The sequence below is a fragment of the Anopheles merus genome, chromosome 2L, assembly GCF_017562075.2.
Source record: "Anopheles merus strain MAF chromosome 2L, AmerM5.1, whole genome shotgun sequence".
Lineage (NCBI taxonomy): Eukaryota > Metazoa > Arthropoda > Insecta > Diptera > Culicidae > Anopheles > Anopheles merus.
This window is the reverse complement of record NC_054083.1, coordinates 33,229,348-33,245,206: the sequence shown is the minus strand read 5'-3', so window position 1 is coordinate 33,245,206 and position 15,859 is coordinate 33,229,348. Positions and strand designations below refer to the sequence as shown.

The 15,859-nt window shown below is 51.2% G+C and overlaps 5 protein-coding genes across 9 annotated transcripts; 3 read left to right on the top strand and 2 right to left on the bottom strand.

Moving 5' to 3' along the window:
• Positions 1 to 642: 642 nt before the first annotated feature.
• Positions 643 to 2,819, top strand: LOC121593911 (armadillo repeat-containing protein 6 homolog). Its single transcript, XM_041916679.1, has 4 exons — positions 643 to 927; positions 1,013 to 1,306; positions 1,387 to 1,858; positions 1,930 to 2,819. The coding sequence occupies exons 2-4, from the start codon at positions 1,022 to 1,024 to the stop codon at positions 2,562 to 2,564; spliced, it is 1,392 nt and encodes a 463-aa protein (XP_041772613.1). The 5' UTR covers positions 643 to 927; positions 1,013 to 1,021; the 3' UTR covers positions 2,565 to 2,819.
• A 158-nt stretch (positions 2,820 to 2,977) lies between these two features.
• Positions 2,978 to 4,659, top strand: LOC121592104. Its single transcript, XM_041913395.1, has 5 exons — positions 2,978 to 3,124; positions 3,185 to 3,303; positions 3,367 to 3,554; positions 3,626 to 4,266; positions 4,334 to 4,659. Exons 1-5 carry the CDS (start codon positions 3,087 to 3,089, stop codon positions 4,554 to 4,556), a joined length of 1,209 nt encoding a protein of 402 aa, XP_041769329.1. The 5' UTR covers positions 2,978 to 3,086; the 3' UTR covers positions 4,557 to 4,659.
• LOC121592106 (protein PXR1) lies at positions 4,657 to 5,586 on the bottom strand. The gene has a single exon (XM_041913398.1). The coding sequence runs from the start codon at positions 5,552 to 5,554 to the stop codon at positions 4,730 to 4,732; it is 825 nt and encodes a 274-aa protein (XP_041769332.1). The 5' UTR covers positions 5,555 to 5,586; the 3' UTR covers positions 4,657 to 4,729.
• An 80-nt stretch (positions 5,587 to 5,666) lies between these two features.
• Positions 5,667 to 7,695, top strand: LOC121592105 (telomere length and silencing protein 1 homolog). The gene is made up of 4 exons (XM_041913396.1): positions 5,667 to 5,899; positions 5,966 to 6,080; positions 6,157 to 6,314; positions 6,381 to 7,695. The coding sequence occupies exons 1-4, from the start codon at positions 5,772 to 5,774 to the stop codon at positions 6,865 to 6,867; spliced, it is 888 nt and encodes a 295-aa protein (XP_041769330.1). The 5' UTR covers positions 5,667 to 5,771; the 3' UTR covers positions 6,868 to 7,695.
• Positions 7,696 to 7,739: 44 nt separating this feature from the next.
• LOC121592102 (putative GPI-anchored protein pfl2) lies at positions 7,740 to 15,132 on the bottom strand. 5 transcript variants are annotated; one of them, XR_006004636.1, is made up of 4 exons: positions 15,029 to 15,132; positions 12,396 to 12,860; positions 8,483 to 12,309; positions 7,740 to 8,374 (listed from the first exon to the last, which is right to left on the bottom strand). XR_006004636.1 is itself a non-coding variant. In XM_041913392.1 (4 exons), the coding sequence occupies exons 3-4, from the start codon at positions 12,499 to 12,501 to the stop codon at positions 8,717 to 8,719; spliced, it is 3,699 nt and encodes a 1,232-aa protein (XP_041769326.1). In that variant the 5' UTR covers positions 12,502 to 12,860; positions 14,690 to 14,926; positions 15,029 to 15,121; the 3' UTR covers positions 7,740 to 8,716. The 5 variants fall into 5 exon arrangements, 4 of the variants coding, with proteins under 4 accessions (XP_041769326.1, XP_041769325.1, XP_041769327.1 ...); XM_041913392.1 differs by adding an exon at positions 14,690 to 14,926 and having other exon boundaries at positions 7,740 to 12,309; positions 15,029 to 15,121; XM_041913391.1 differs by having other exon boundaries at positions 7,740 to 12,309.
• Positions 15,133 to 15,859: the final 727 nt, after the last annotated feature.

The window sequence follows — 15,859 nt, the reverse complement described above, 5'->3', positions numbered from 1 at the left end:
ACTCTGAACGACTCCGGGTGACTCTGGACGACTCCGAACGTCTCCAACTCCAGGTGGAGTTTCTTCTTCTACTTCTTCTTCTTCTTTTGGCACAATAACCGTTATCGGTCAAGGCTTGCCTGTACCGCTAGTGGGTTTGGCTTTCAGTGACTTACTGATTACACATAGCAGGACCGATCACATACACGGCGGCGATTCAACGTCTCCGGACCAACGGCTCCTGACTAACGGTTCAATAGAGACGGCATTGTATGTTAGCGTAAAAAACGAATTTATATTCTTTCAAGTGTGCAAGCTAACACCCGATGTGATTGCAGTATTGACATGCAATGACGTTGTGTAGTATTCGTTTGTCTCGTCTTTCTTAACAATGTTCAAAACTTATCGATTTGTTTCGTTTAAACATGACTTACTCCGCTATTTCCGGGTTTTCTCGATTGAAACTTCATTGAAAAGGTTTGTTTGGTCCCCTGTGTTAAAACCGGCTCCGGAGCCATAGGTGTGGAGTAGGCTCCGGAGCCGTTGCAGCGGAGCCGACTTTGAAATCGTTTGAAGCCGGTCGGAGCCGTTGTGCACCATCACTAGTTCCAATTTCTCTTGTTTTGAGTAGGAATGTGTCCCAAAACTGTCAGTGTGTGTGTTGTTTTGATCGTGTTTCTTTCTTTCTGTTTCGTCAACTCCGCAGACGGCGAAGAGTGAAAGTTTAGCAGGCCTTGCTTTTGCCAGCGAAATTGTATTTATTCTCTGGTTTTAATTTTAAATTGGTCCATTACCTAGTTCTTCTCAAATTTTATTACTTTACAAATACATCCACCGTGTTGAAGTTGGGCAAAACAAGCACCGAAAACTCCCTTTCTGCCGTGTTGCATTTTGTGCGTGGGTTAGACTGAGTCATTCCCAGTAGGTTTTCTTGCTTCAAAGACAAAGGTAAGCCAGCCGTTGGCAGTGCTGTTATTATTCCGTTTGCATTGCTCCACATTTATCTAATCTCTTTCTCCCCATCGCCCCACAGTCCATCGCAATGGCCAAAGTGATCACGCAGGAAACTTTCGACGATGTGGTGAAGGAAAACATTGTCGAGTTTTCCATGTCGATCGAGGAGGCGAGAGAGGAAACGATCAAGCAGTTCGAGGCTCAAGGCATCCATCTGGGCAACATCATAAAGGATCTGAACGTGAACCCTAGCACGGGCGTGCCGTTGCTGAACGAAAGTGTGGACGAGTTGAAGCGGCTGGCCGAAACGAACGATGCTGATCCGCAGAAGATTTGTCAGCACTTGGCTGTGATTGTCGAGGAGTGCAAACAGGTAATGGATGGGTTGCGGAAGAAGCAAATCCAGGTGATCATTTCGGCCAGGGTAACATTTCCCTCCCCCTTTACTTGCAGAGCGTTCCCCATCGAGTGCTCGCAGCGAAACTGGGTGCTTACGAACACATCGTAAAGCGACTAAACAGTGAGGAGAAACTAGATGAGGAGGTTTTGCTGAAGCTGCTCACTGCCGCCAATGCGATTATCAACAAGCAGCCCGATGTGTTCTGCCACGAATCGTTGGCCGTCGCGTTGAAGCACTTAAAGACCGCCCCCGACGCGAAGATTGCCTGTGAGCTGTTGAAGTGGCTGCAAAAGGCGTGCATACTGCACGAAATGAACCGGCAGACGATAATGGAGGAAAATCTTACCATCCCGACGCTCAAGCCGTTTCTGGGGCGCAACGAGCCGGAAGTGATTCGCAACACAAGCGCACTGTTCCGGTACCTGATACTGGACGATGACATCCGGGTGGAGTTTGGCAAGGCGCACGAACATGCCCGTCAGCTGGCTGCGGAGGCGCTGACTGAAATCACCCAACTGCTTACTAGTCGGTGTTACAAATTTCTTGTTTTCTGTTTGTAACGAAACTAACGACATCACTTTATGGCTCAATTTCAGAGTTCAAATCCGATCCGGACACACTGAGCGACCTGATGCTGACGATCGCCTCTCTGACGGTGCGCAACGAGCTTTGCCAAACGGTCGAGGAAGCCGGCGGGCTTAAGTTCATCCTGGACGCGATGGTTGAGTTTCCCGAGTCGATGAAAATTATTCGCGAAGCGTGCAAGCTGCTGAAAGCGCTGGCCGGCAACGATACGGTCAAGCAGCACATTGTGCAGTGTGGGGCGGCGCCGCTGCTCGAGTCCGCCCTGAACCGCCACAAGGACAATGAAACGTTCGCGCGGCACGCGTTGGCGTGCATTTCGACGCTGGCGCTGCGCGACCCGGCCAACAGCAGGGCGCTGTTCGAGACGGGCATCTCGGAGACGATCATTCAGACGATGAAAATTCATCCCACGAGCAAGATCATCCAGCGGAACGGGGCGTGGGCCGTGCGGAACATGGTTTCGCGGTCGCGCGACCAGTGCGACACGTTCGTGGCGCAAGGGATTGAGGATGTGCTGAATCAGGCGCTGACCGATCATCCCAGCATTGCGCACGACGTAAAGTCAGCTCTGAGGGATCTCGGTTGCAAGGTGCACCTGAACGAGGAGTGGAAAGCAACGTCCGAGATTCAGATCAAGAACGACTAATGGGATGGCAATTTAGTTCGACATCATGTTTCATCACTCATCATATACACACACGTACTATGTACTCATGTAATATCGCAACCTAATCATCCGCACCGCCAGCACAGACAAAGCTTGTACTGCCGCCATTCAAAAGGTTAACGTTTTCTGTTTTTGAGGGTGTTGCACACACATACATTTCGTACTAAAACTTATTTATAAAATTTAACCTCTCTTATAACAACGCATTATATACTTGTGTTTACTAAAAACGAATTCGATTGAGTTGTTGAAATAACGAAAGAAAATGTAAAAAATCCGAAACTGAACCATTTTCAAATCAAATCAAATTCTTGTTGGTTTGCCTATGTGTGTGTGTGTGTGTGTGTGTGTGTGTGTGTGTGTGTGTGTGTGTGTGTGTGTGTGTCGGTTTAAATGTCAGCATTTGTTTACAAAACATTCAAAATGTGGTCGTGTTTGCAAATCATATGGTGAGCAGCAGTAGGCCTTTTTTCCTATCGCGTGGAAGCGTGTCCGTCCAGGATGGCTGGCTGTAGCGAGGGACCGCATGGACTGTTGAGGTAATTAAAAAAACCGGCAAGGCATACAATGTATTACAAGTTTTCTCGTCCATTTCACAGTGGCCAAGATATGGTCAAACATCACACCGAATCCTACGAGGTTAACGCACAGTTCAACAAGCTAGTCTCGCTAGAAGATTTGGACGAAACGCGCAAGGCAGATTTGGAGCGCATGAAAGGTAAGAAAAGGTAAATAGAATCGAAAAGCGGAGATTAAAAAGAAACATTTCCCTACGTTTCAGAGCAACTGCGCTGCTTACTGTCGCAGGAACGGGTGAACAAGACGGAAAGTCTTTCGGAAGGTGTTTGGGAAGGCGAGCACCGCCGAATACGGCTTACCAGGGTGGAGGGCAAGTGGCAATCGTTCGGGTACGAAGATTCCACCGGCAAGTATGTGGAGTGCTACGAGGGTTTGTTTCTCATGGAGATGGTAAGCGATCTTCACCGTGGCCGTGACAAGCTCTGTCTCTCTCTAACTGCTTCTTAACCTTCTGCTTTTAGAATCGATTGATGGTCAAATGGAACGGAGTGGTGGTTTCGATCGAGCAAGGCTACAGTCTGCTGCTTGGCCATTCGGGGTCACTCACGTTCGAAGAGTATCAGGTTTATTCTACTCTGGTCCGTTCCGGCTATTACGTTCTACGGTATGAGCGTGGGCGAAAATATTGTACGACCAACCTGGACGATGTTCCGCCGGCCGAAGAACGGTGCGTGTGGAGCAATCTGTACGAAATGCTGAACCAGCCGAATCCCCGGAAGGATAAGTATCCGAAGCAGGAGGATGGCAAGCTGTACGAAACGGTCAGAAGATCAATGCAGCGGTACGGCAAGCTTATCCGCAATCCGACGACAAAGAGTGAAGAGAGCACTGACGAACCGACCCACAAGAAACACAGACCGGAAACCGTGTCCGCCAGCGAAGACCATTCCGATGGGTTCTCCAGAATCGAGCATTTCCGACGAATGTTCGATCGGTTCGATATTGTGCACAGTTTAAACGAAGAAGGCCGTTGGCTTGAGCGAACAGTTGATCCGCCAGAGGAGAACGATTTACGGCCAGTGTTTGATTTGTTTGCAACAGAATCTCAAACATTCAAGAAATCATTCCCGCCATTACCAATTGCCCGAATCATTGTACGAAGGTAATGGAAACATTTGAATAGAATTCCTATAGGATTCATTAATGTAATTTATCTTCTTGTTTTGCAGATCCTCCCAAAGAATGCTTCGCTTTAGAGAGCTGCACCGGATGTACCAGCAACAGGAGCAAACATCAGTACCGCTGATGCTGATGCTTGTTTCGGATAACTTGTCGATACATTGCTTCCTGTACGACACGAAACGTGTTCAGCGTAATGTAATTGCGTTAGCAGATGAAAATCCTACAAAACCAGCTTCGTCTTCGTTTGCGCGAATGAACCGGCCATGCTGAGATGAGCACACCATAATCACCCTTTAGGGACCACTTTACAATTAAAATTACTGCCAACGAAAAGAAAAGAGTCACTGTACAATACAAACAAACGTAAGAATTATGTAGCGCACGTGTTCCTATATTTCAGCCTTAACAAATTGTTTAATGTAACCCTGTCCATTTCCAACCGATCACGATGCACCTTTCATCAGCAGCTCCAACTGCTCGCGGCGCGTATTCCTGATGTGATCGGCAATCATCTTCTTGGGATCCTTCTTAAAAGTCGTATCGTTCAGCACCCGCTTGATGGTGCTGCATCGCTTCAGAAACTCCTTCTTGCGCTGCTTCATGCGCTGAGTACGGCGCTCCTTCTTCGTTTTCGGTTCCGCCTTCCGGTCGTACTTGGGAACGCCCGTTTTCATCACCGTTGCCGCCGTCTTCACCTCGAACAGTGAGTCGAGCGACGGTAGCGCATCCAGCAGCGGCCTCATGTCGCCGGTGACGGCCGTTTGCTCTCGCTTCTTTCTTTCCTTGTCCTGCTTGAACGCTTGTTTGGTAAGTTGCACCTTCTTCAGCATCTCTTCCTTGCGGAACTGTTTCTTCTCCTTCTTGGACAGGCGGGAAATGGCCAGCTTGCGTAGCTTTTTCGTCTTCACTCCCTCTTCGTCTTCGAGCTCTTGTGCTGCGGATGGTGTGGTGGCCGATGGTTTGGTTGTCGATTTTTCTGCCGGCGCACGTTTCGGGGCATTGCCATGCTTTTGTTTCGGTTTGGTTTCCACTATCTTGAAGCTCGTTGGTTCGGGACCATTTAGCTGGACCGGCGTCGATCGGTAGATGGGAAACGGGCCCTTCACTTTGCCACTATCGTCGGACGGTTTCGCGATGAGTTTGGGTTTCGGGAGCTTTTTGTTGATCTTTCCCATATTTTGTAAGGATTTCAATGACTTTGGATGCGGGCTGTAGCGAAACGGTGCTAAAAGGTTTGTTTTGAACGTGCCGATTCCCGAAAGCACCATGCGCGTGTTTTTGATGAACGGTGTACGGGTTGGTTCAAAGAAAGCGCCTTTGACAGCTCATCATACTGCATATATATGAATCTTGGTCGCACGTGTCAAAGTGATTGTTTGTGTTGTTCGCAGTGCTGTTGTTTACATTGTGATTTTCTCCCGATTTCTCCCAACAAAGCAGGAAAATATCTATTTATTTAAAGTATTTGTAACATTTCCGAACAAAATGTCTGAAAGTGAAGAGCCCCAAGTGAAGGTGGAGTTTAAAAAGAAGGGGAAGAAACAGCTTCGGCAAAGGAAACCTTCCAACAGTGAGGACGATGAGCAGGAGCAAGAAACAGAAGCTGATATTTTGTAAGCATCTTTATTGAACTGCAACAACAGAGAACTAGAAATAATGGCTTTTGTTTTCCCTTTTAGAGCAAAGCTAGAAGAAACCAAGGAGCGACAAAAGCTGCGCAATAGACGGAACGGTGTTAACATCCTAAGCCTGGCTGCGGGTAAAAAAATAACCATTGAGGAGGAGATTACAGTTGTACGTATGCTAGAGCAGCTCATCCCTACAAGCAGATGCTAAAGGACGGTTTTAATCACTCCATTCTCTGTTACAGAAAGATCCATTTAACATAAAAACTGGCGGGATGGTCAACATGCAGGCACTGAAGGCGGGAAAATTGAAGGCCGCAGTCGAAGACCCGTACGACACGGGCATAGGGACACAGTTCTCCGCCGAAACAAACAAACGGGACGAAGATGAAGAAATGATGAAGTGAGCAGTGTGAAATATTTCACCGGAAAGATCCATTCTTTAAAAAATAACCTCATTTCCTTCCAGATACATTGAGGAGGAGCTGGGCAAACGGAAAGGCATTGCGCAGGAGCAGGACAACCAGACGGAGGGCGAATCGTCCGGCAAGTACCTCAGCCCGGAGGAGGCGGCACTACTCTCGCTCCCCGCTCACCTTAGCCAAACGTCGTCCCAGCGCTCGGAGGAAATGCTGTCCAACCAGATGCTGAGCGGCATCCCGGAGATCGATCTGGGCATTGAGGCGAAAATTAAAAACATCGAAGCGACGGAAGACGCCAAGCTCAAGTACATGCAGGAGCAGCAGCGCAAGAAGGATCTCCCGTCGCACTTTGTGCCCTCGAACATGGCAGTCAACTTTATGCAGCACAATCGCTATCGGATCGATAATCCTGCGCCGGCCAAGCGCCGCTATCAGGAGGATCATCGCGACCAGCGGCACGATGACCGTGTGCCGAAGAAAGCGACCGATGATTATCATTTCGACAAGTTCAAGAAGCAATACCGACGCCACTGAGAGGGGCCCTGGAGGTTGGGGCACATACTTTTAATTTTAAACAATGAATATGGTAAGCCAACGCGTAACGAGTAAGGATACTGATTGAACCACCGTTTATTAATAGCATTTTAAAGTTGAGATATTGAGAACACACCATGAAGCCAAAACTTGTGTCAACGAACGATGGGAAGTGGTCTTGCACCTGCACCACACCAACCGGCGCGGAGCGGTTTTGGGCCGGGATACTGACAATTTGAGACAATTGTAAGTGTATTTACTCGTAGCTAGATAAATTCAGTCATGCATACACACGGGAAGAGTTAATCTGGCAATGAGAGTAACCAACCTCTCACCCGCCAACGGTCGTCGGCAGCAGAGATGTACGAAACTTGCTCAATGCAATCATTTATCTTTTGTTATGGGGCGCCATCACTGACAACGGTCGGTTCTTGTTCTTACGATAGGATTTTAAACTGCAAGCGCTCAAGTCTTTACTTCCTCTTCCATTCGGTTTCATCTCTTCGCTATCGTTGAAGTCTTTTGATGTACGGGTTATTCCCACTTTACAAATCTGTACAACGGACAGCCAGCCTGGTGTACTACCTTGAATGGATTTCCGTTTTGTGCCCGGCTTTATTCTTGCTTGGTTTATCCTTTTTTATTTTATTTTATTTTGTAAGCGCATCTGCTATTTTACTAACTTTATTTGCCATCAGCCGTAGACTCTAGACGCAACACCTGTAACCTGTTGGATCCGAACTATTGTAATGTATGTAATGCTTTATACTACTAGTTGCATTTGTTTCTCAACCAATGTCAAAAGAACAATGTTTGCAGTCTATGTTATTCTCTGTGTAGTCTAGATTCTGTGTTTGTTTTCTTTTTTTTTCTTTCTTTCGATAACTATTGTTTGTTTCATTGTTACTTAAAGTAGGTATGTAGTCTTGCATTAATAGCCCTAAAATACGTTAAAGTTGAAACTACCGGAACCTAAAAAAAACTAACTATCACACTCCCTTTGAAACGGATTCCTTCGCTTAGAAGAAAGCGCTATTCCGACGAGCCGCACTCTGCCGCAGGACCCTTGCACACACACACACACGCACACGCACATGCTTACGCTTTCTGATAAATCATAGTAGCCTAAATTATGATTAGCTTTGCTGCTTGCTTTTGCTTTTGCTCTGCAGCGGTCGGCAACAATTTACATGCATACAAACACGCACACACAAACACACACTCGCGCTGGGACACACGAATGGGCCCAGATGGTTTGATGTTGGTTTACATATTTTTCACCAAAAAAAAAAAAACACACACACACACATACATCAATACGTACGCACATACGATGAAAAGTGTGGAAAAGCGTTTAGAACTTCCATCGGTGCCGATGAAAAGGGTAGTTACGGGAACTTCCTGGTGATCCTGTGTTTTCCCCATCCACATGTTGTTTCGTATAGCTATGTATTACTTGTTCGATAATGCAACACCAGGTTTAGATCTGGTTTGAAAAGGATGTCCCCTAGGTACGGTTTTTGTTTATGGGAAAAAGCGTTTGGTTAAAAAAGGTTAATTTAAACAGTACCGTGGCACTAATGTCTTTTATGCCTCTTCTCCGGCTTCCGCTTACCATTTGCCCTGCATACAGTGCAGAGAGGCCTGTATAGTCGGATAGTACGCCAGTCGGATTCTTCTTTGCGTGCAAATTTTTGGTTTCTAACCTACAACACACCGACCGGCCCTAGCGGCGGCGGTCTAGCGTTTTGCGCCCATCCTTCCCCTTCTTAGGATCACCAGCAGCGGCGGCGGCGGTGGCGACGACTGGCACCATCATCCGGCGGATGATGATCAGCATGAGCAGCAATTATAATACTTTCGACTTTACCTTTCCGCTGCTTGCGCTACTGCTGCCTTGCAGTAGTACGGGCGGCGGCACCGGCGAGTTGTGCAGGTTGTTGATGATCTTCATGCGCTTGTTCGATAGCGTTGTCAGCGACGAAGCACTCCTCTTCAGAGGATGCATCGTACGCTCGGGTGGCACGCTGGCCGACCCAGCAACACCACCACCCTCGAGCTTTGCCACAACACTGTTGCCGTGCTGCTGCTGCTCCTTGGTTTGTTGCATCGACGAGATAAGACTCTTGAAGTACGCATTGCTCTGCAGACAGGACGGTTTCTCCGTCTGTCCCTGTGGCGGCGTGAGAATTAGTCGCCGTTGTCCGCGAAGCAGCGAGCTTCGATTCAGCCCACCGCCTGTGATTCCTCCTCCCACACCACCACCAAAGCTGCCAGGGCTTCCCAAGCCACCACCGTTCATGCTGCCGGTCGGATCGATCCCTTTCGCCTTGCTGCCGGCACCGGTTGGGGATGCTAGCGAAGCGAGCAGAATGTCGCTCCCGGTGCGGCCACCAATCCCGGTCCTTGCACCACCCGCCCCGAGCGGCGAGTGGGGCGTGCCGGTCGTACCGCTCGGTGACGTTAACCGTTTCCCGTCCAGCGCCGTCTCCTGCAGCAGATTCCGGCGCACGTTCAGCAGCTTCCGGTTCATGGCGTACCCGCCGGCGAGCCGGCGCAGCTGGAAGTTGTTCACGTGCAGCGGCTTGGGCAGCGAGCTGTACCACATTTTAACGCCCCGCCCACCCTCGTCCAGCTGCTCGATCGGGAAGCTCTGCTGCTGCTGCTGCTGCAGCTGCCGCTCTTTGAGAAACTCCTCGTCCACCTTCTTGAGCAGCATCAGCTTGGACAGATCGACCGGGCTGTTCACGGTCAGCGGGTCGAGCTCCGTCTTCAGCCCGGACAGATTGTCGATGAAGTGCTGCTCGACGAGCGACAGGCTGGTGAGCTGATTCGGCGTCAGGATGATCGAGTCCGCCAGATCGCCCTGCAGTTGCGGCAGCACCAGCGGGTTGGTAGCGGTCGGGAGCAGGTTTATCGTCGGCACGATATCATCGATACTGTCGACCAAATCGACCTGGGATGACTGACGTTGCTGTTGCTGCTGCTGCTGCTGCTGCTGTACCGCGTCGGCCGATTGGGCCAGATTTTGTGCGATCGTTTGCAGCGTGTAGTTGATCTGATCGCTGTACGATGGTAGCGTGAGATCGCCCAGCCCATTTGCGGACCCTGTGGCGGCTCCTGCCGCCGTGGCCAACCGGTAGGCCGCGTTCGGATCGTGCAGTTCGGTCCCGTTCGCTGCAACGAGCGGAATCTGGTCGATCAGCTCGGCAGGAATGAACGCGGTTTGTTCGCCCCCGACACCACAATCAACCACACCGGGCGGCAGCATTGCGTTCGGCCCGGTTCCTGTGCTGACTACTGCACCGGGAACGAGCTGTCCATCGGTGGCCCCTGCTGCCGCCGATGCACCGTGCGCCATGTTGAGCAAATTCGTACCGCCCAGATTCATTGAGGATATCACAGATAATGGAAGGGTGACCGTTAACCCGTCGGCCTGCATGAGACTGGTTGTGCCGTACTGTTGCGAGCTGCCATCGCTCCCATCGGGGGCGACGGACAGCTTCAGGAGATTCGTACTCGGATCCATTACGATCGAGGTGTGTTCGGGTAGGACCGCGCCCGTGGCAACCGGATCGTCGCTGGGAAACTGTGACGCAAGCAGTTCGGTACCAGCGTTGGGCATGACCATTTGCTGCTGCTGCTGCTGCTGGGATAGCCCCCCGAGCTGTTGCTGGGGGATTGTGGCAGGCAGGGCGGTGGCGTTTGCTTGGGCCTGTTGGGCTGGGCCGTCCCTCGACTGGCTCGACTTTAGCGAGCTGGACCGATGGTGCACGTTGGATGACTTTGACGACTGGCTGGACGATCCGCCCGCCGAGCTGTGTGACCGGGAGGACGTTTTATGCTTCGACCGTTCGGTTCTGCCCTCACCCGCCGGTAACTTTTGACTGCCGGACGACGAACCGTGCGAAGAGTGGTGTGAGCTTTTACCACCGTCCGCTGGCGTTCCAGTCGGCAGGGAGGCCGATCGGGCAGCAGTTTCACCGGCCGCACTGCTCCGCCTGTCCTCGAAACCCGTCGATGAACTGCTGTTCGATTCCACCACCTCCATGAACCCGGCGGCATCGTCCTTCGCGGCGGTCGCCCCACTCGCCATACCGTGGCCGCGCATTTCCGCCAGCAGTTTGTCCAACGTTTTGCTCCGACCCGGGACGGCGCGACGCTGCGACAGCGAGTGTGATTTGCAGGTGAGGGGGCGCGTGCAGTGCCGTCTGCCGTCCGGCGTAACTACGCCACAGTGCCGGTCCGGGTCAAAGTCCCGCGATCGGCCACTTTCCGCCGCCTTCCGCTCCGACGACGAGGACGACGACTTTGGCTGTTGTGTTGGGGCGGAACTGCTGCTGCTGCTGCTGGTGCTACTGTTGCTGCTGCTGCTGCTGCTCGACGACGAGGAGGAGGATGAGGAGGACGAAGATGACGAGGACGACGAAGAGGATGGCGAGGAACTGGAGGAGGAGGAGGAGGCCTGCTTCGAGCCACGCTTGGAGGATGATTTCGGTGCAGCGGCGGCGGCGGCGGAAGTAGCCTCACTGCCGGCCGCGATCGCAAACGTGGCCTTCTTTTCCAGCACGCCGGAGCAGTTGCTCATCAGCACTAGCGGCACGCCGCTGCTGCCGATCGCACCGCCGGCGGGAAATTCGCGCCCAAGCTCGGCCGCACCCTCGCCCGTCCCGTGCGGCGCCGCCGAGATGGACGTTTTCGAAAAGGAGGACGCAAGGGAGCTGTTGTTGTTGCTGTTGCTGTTGCCACTACAGGCATAGCTGGCGGCAGATTTGGAGGAGGTGGACGACGAGGACGACGAGCCCGCACCGGACGCGTTTTTGGCGCTTTTACTCTTCACCTTGCCGCTGCCCGACGACCGCACCTTCAGCGGTGGCACACTGTTGTGGCCGGCCGGCTCGAGCGCCGGCTCGTCGTAGGAACTGGAAACCGTTTTGCCGTCGGTGCGGCCGCCCGATGTGAGTTCTCCGGTCCGCAGCATACCGCCCTCAGTCTTGTCGCTCGCTGCGTAGCTGCCAAGGTGCTGTTCCGCCAGCGCACTGCTGCTGCTGTTACCCTTGCCACCAGCGGCGGTGGTCGCGGTCGTGCTAGCGCTGCTGTTTCCGTTCGCATTCAGCTTGGCCGTGTGGTTGATCAGCGAGTGGTGCCTGTTGGTCATGTGCTTTTGCAGTCCCTGCGGTTTCACCACGCTGCCACAGATATCACAGATCACTGCGTAGAACGGGTCCGTCTCGGGGCAGATGCCGTACAGGCCCATGTCCGCTTTGTCGAGCCGCATCACGCTGCCCCACTGCCGGTCCGTTTGCACGGTGCGGGCGGTACTGCTGCTGCTGCCCGCGCTGCCATGCTTTGTCTGTGCCGGGAAGCTGTTCTGTCCTGCCGGGGCTGTGTGCGCCTTCCCGTGGTTCTGCTGCACCAGTACGCTTTCCTCATCGTTGTCCACTGTTGGGTGCGGGCGTAAAAGGGTAAAGAGGATGTGTGTTTGTGTATGTGCGAGAGAGAGAGAAAGAAAGGCCTCAGATACCTACCAATGAATGCGGCCGACTCGTTCGCTATCTTCTCTATGAACGATTTCCACGGCTGCCCCCTCAGCTTGGCCAGTCCGCCACCAAGCACGACGCAATCACGATTCATGGTGTGTGAATGTGTGTGTGTGTGTGTGTTTGCAGTTGCTTACCACCTGAGACGACCTGAGTTGTAATTGTGATGGGACAAGAGAGATGAATGTAAGATTCGTTCTGTCCGATTGTGTCGTGCACTGGCGCTTGCTGCAACACGCTCGTAGTTAAGTTTGCCCCTTGCGCACGGACTGTTGGTTAATCTTTCATGGGTGCGTTGTTTCTTTCGCTGCTGTTCATTCGCTTCTCTCTTTCTTCTTGATGTTTCGCAGACGTGTGAAGTAGACAAATTGTGATTTTACAATCTAGCGCCTAGCGCTAGCGGTCTCAGGTTACCGTAAGGGTAGTTCTCGGTGGTGCGCATTAGCTGGAGCTCTGAAAAAAACGAAACAAAATAAAACCAGTTAAACCATTGCCAAACAAAAGTAAGTGCCCCTTCTTAGACTTAATTACAGTTTTTTTTTCAAACCCAACCCAGTGACAGCTAGCAAATTTAGACTGTAATTAAAACGAAAAAAAAAACAAGGTCCGAACAGCTTCACCGGAGCGCAACATCAGCTGATAGTATTCACGCACACACAGCTGCAGGCTCGCTCGTACGCAAGAGCAGCAGCAAGAACCATTCTCGCGGCGGCGTAGCAGCAGCCAAAGTGGGCTTCATGCGTATCACGGGGCACCGCAAACGGGCATGAATGAACGAAATTGTGGCTGCCGTGTACTTCTCCGGGCAAACTTTAACATGCTCTCTCCGGGGAATGAGAATGAGCACAAATGAGCCGTTTTCTCTCGATTGTTTCACCCTCCGGCCAAACAGCCGTCATCAACCTCGCTGGTAGAACAATAGGCAGTGGTGGTGGTGGTGGTGGACTACTAGTACTCTCAAACGATGGCTCCTTCGCAACTGTCCCCCGGTTTTGCTCGACGTATGCATTCGTCTTCGTCGTCACCGCTGCTGCTGCTGCTGCTTGTGGACTGGAATCTGGGTGGAGGGAGGTTGGAATCCATGCTCTCTCTCTCTCTCTCTCTCTCTCTCTCTCACACACACACACACACACACACACTCTCTCTCTCTCTCTCTTTCTTTGCAACATCAGCAAGCTAGGCCAGAGGAAGGGCATGATAAACACGATAAGTAATTCAATTAAGATACGTTCAATTATGTTCTCATGCTTGGTCGAACAATGGGTGAATGTGGTCGTGGCATGGGTTTGAAGATGTCATGGCACACTGCGTTCCTCCAAATATCTATCTTGAGTAAGAAGAAGAAATGCAACAATCACGCAATTCTTATTAGACTTTAAATACTTTTTTGATATTCTATTTTTAATATATCGGCATCATTTTGTCATGTCCGTTGGTACGGATGAGCTTTGCGTTGCTTTAGTTCGGAATGCTACAGGCCACATCGAAGGAAAGTGCAACTGCACCACCGTTTCATTGCAATTGGGATCATCAATCGACTCCTTTGTTCGTTAAGTAGGACTCCCTTGCCCTCTCCGACCAGAAACTATCACCACACACACACATTCACACACACAGCTAAGCCCATGGGGGTGCTACGGCGAAAAGGGGATGATGTTCAATCACCCGGCAGAAGTAAAAAAACACTCACACACACACATGGTTTGCGGGTACACCGACCTGCCTACGTTGTCCTCGCTAAATTCACCACACCGACTGGATGGGCAAGACGATTATCCAAGCATGCTTTGGATATGCTTCACTACGGGCCACATATGCTGCGGTGGTGGCGGCGACGACGACGACCACAGATCGTATGTTGCGAAACAGAGATGAAACGTCTCTCTCCCTCTCTAAACAAAACTTGACATTCGGAGCATAGGTCAGTACGCTCGGGGAATCAACGCACACACACACACATACTACGACAATGATGATGATGATGATGATGATGGGGGGATGCTGCAACGAGCTGGGGGTTTTTGCAAGGACGAAAACCGAGAGCATAAAAGAAAGCAGAAGGGTGCGGCGTGCTAGCAACGAGCGAGCGAGACGATCGAGGCAATGGGCAACATCATACGCCACTACTAACACCACCAATGGCAGCAGACGGAGACAGACGTCGGCGGCTATCACATTATCGACTTTTCGGAAGCTCCTTCTAGAAACGCGAGACAGACACGGACCACATACGGACACACAAAGGCACACATACACCTTTCTTACGCAGGACTAGTACGCACCAATGATCGCACTATTTTGGCACTACACACGCACACACACATCCCGACACACGGTGGCGAAAGAGTAACCCTGGAAGGAGTAGTTGGTGGTTGTTGGCCTCCGTAACACCTTTAGGGCCGCAGTGCTGCCGAAGCGGGGTGGGCGAACTCGGGTCGCACCGACAGGGGAGCTGCACTCTTCGGGAACAAAACACACCCCACAGTGACACAGTGCGCCTCTAGCACGGCACAGCACGGCTACGACACGTGTGGTTGTCCCGTGCCCGTACCGGGGCGGAAGATGCGCAGAAAATCAGAACATCAGTAGTAGCAGCAGCAGTTGCAGCAGCAGAGGCTTACCATCTCTGAATTTGGTACGACGAGACGATAATACACCACGCTCTGGCCCCTTTCTGTGTGTGTGGTGCTCTTTTTCTGATGTGTGTTGATGTTTTCAGCTGTCACCGATTTACACCATCGTCGGCCGCGGCCACCCGTTCAACATGGTGTGGAGTTTTGACGTTTTCGAAAATCGCTGTCTCTCGCTCACCGCTCACCGCTACATCCCCGCGGGCGGCAAATTACTGCAGTTCGCGAGCTCGCAAACGGTCTAAAAAAGGAAGGGATGGATTTTGTTCGCTGGCGAGGGTTTGTGATTTTTTGCAGAGGCAAATGATGCCGAAAGGCTCAAAGTCTCTTTAGAAATTAATAAAAAAGAGGGGGTTTGAATTTAGGAATGATGATTTGTGACTAGCGATGAGCTTTCTGTACAGCATCCACGACTTCGATCCGATTCCGACTATTATTAGTCCGATTCGGACTCTACCAAAATGGGAACTGCTAGTTCCGTCCGGAGTCGGAGTCGTCTGAGGTCGTCCGGAGTGGGAGTCGATCGCAGTCGACTGGAATCGGAGTAGGCGGGTCTCCGGATGACATCTACTCCGGGTCAACCCGGACGACTTCGACTCCGGGCGATTCCGGATGACTTCTAGCGATTCTGAACGACTCCGGATAATGCTGAACAAACCCATCAGAGAGGTCAAAGGGTGTTTGACCTCCAAACAGCTTGCGCTGGTGTGTTAATATGCAACAGTGTTAGTGGAAAAAAACTAAATAGCCAAAACATAATAATTGGGGTGATATATGCTATTGAATTAATTGTTTTATGTGATTCTAACTGGATATTACAAT

Bases quoted from the DNA above. Each gene is read 5' to 3' on its own strand.
- LOC121593911 (XM_041916679.1), top strand. From the start codon at position 1,022: ATGGCCAAAGTGATCACGCAGGAAACTTTCGACGATGTGGTGAAGGAA. The intron at 1,307-1,386 runs GTAATGGATGGG...CTTTACTTGCAG, and splicing joins TTGTCGAGGAGTGCAAACAG to AGCGTTCCCCATCGAGTGCT. The intron at 1,859-1,929 runs GTCGGTGTTACA...GCTCAATTTCAG, and splicing joins AATCACCCAACTGCTTACTA to AGTTCAAATCCGATCCGGAC.
- LOC121592104 (XM_041913395.1), top strand. From the start codon at position 3,087: ATGGCTGGCTGTAGCGAGGGACCGCATGGACTGTTGAG. The intron at 3,304-3,366 runs GTAAGAAAAGGT...CCTACGTTTCAG, and splicing joins AGATTTGGAGCGCATGAAAG to AGCAACTGCGCTGCTTACTG. The intron at 4,267-4,333 runs GTAATGGAAACA...CTTGTTTTGCAG, and splicing joins GCCCGAATCATTGTACGAAG to ATCCTCCCAAAGAATGCTTC.
- LOC121592106 (XM_041913398.1), bottom strand. From the start codon at position 5,554: ATGGTGCTTTCGGGAATCGGCACGTTCAAAACAAACCTTTTAGCACCG.
- LOC121592105 (XM_041913396.1), top strand. From the start codon at position 5,772: ATGTCTGAAAGTGAAGAGCCCCAAGTGAAGGTGGAGTTTAAAAAGAAG. The intron at 5,900-5,965 runs GTAAGCATCTTT...TTTCCCTTTTAG, and splicing joins GAAACAGAAGCTGATATTTT to AGCAAAGCTAGAAGAAACCA. The intron at 6,315-6,380 runs GTGAGCAGTGTG...ATTTCCTTCCAG, and splicing joins GAAGATGAAGAAATGATGAA to ATACATTGAGGAGGAGCTGG.
- LOC121592102 (XM_041913391.1), bottom strand. From the start codon at position 12,501: ATGAATCGTGATTGCGTCGTGCTTGGTGGCGGACTGGCCAAGCTGAGG. The intron at 12,310-12,395 runs GTAGGTATCTGA...CGCACCCAACAG, and splicing joins CGAGTCGGCCGCATTCATTG to TGGACAACGATGAGGAAAGC.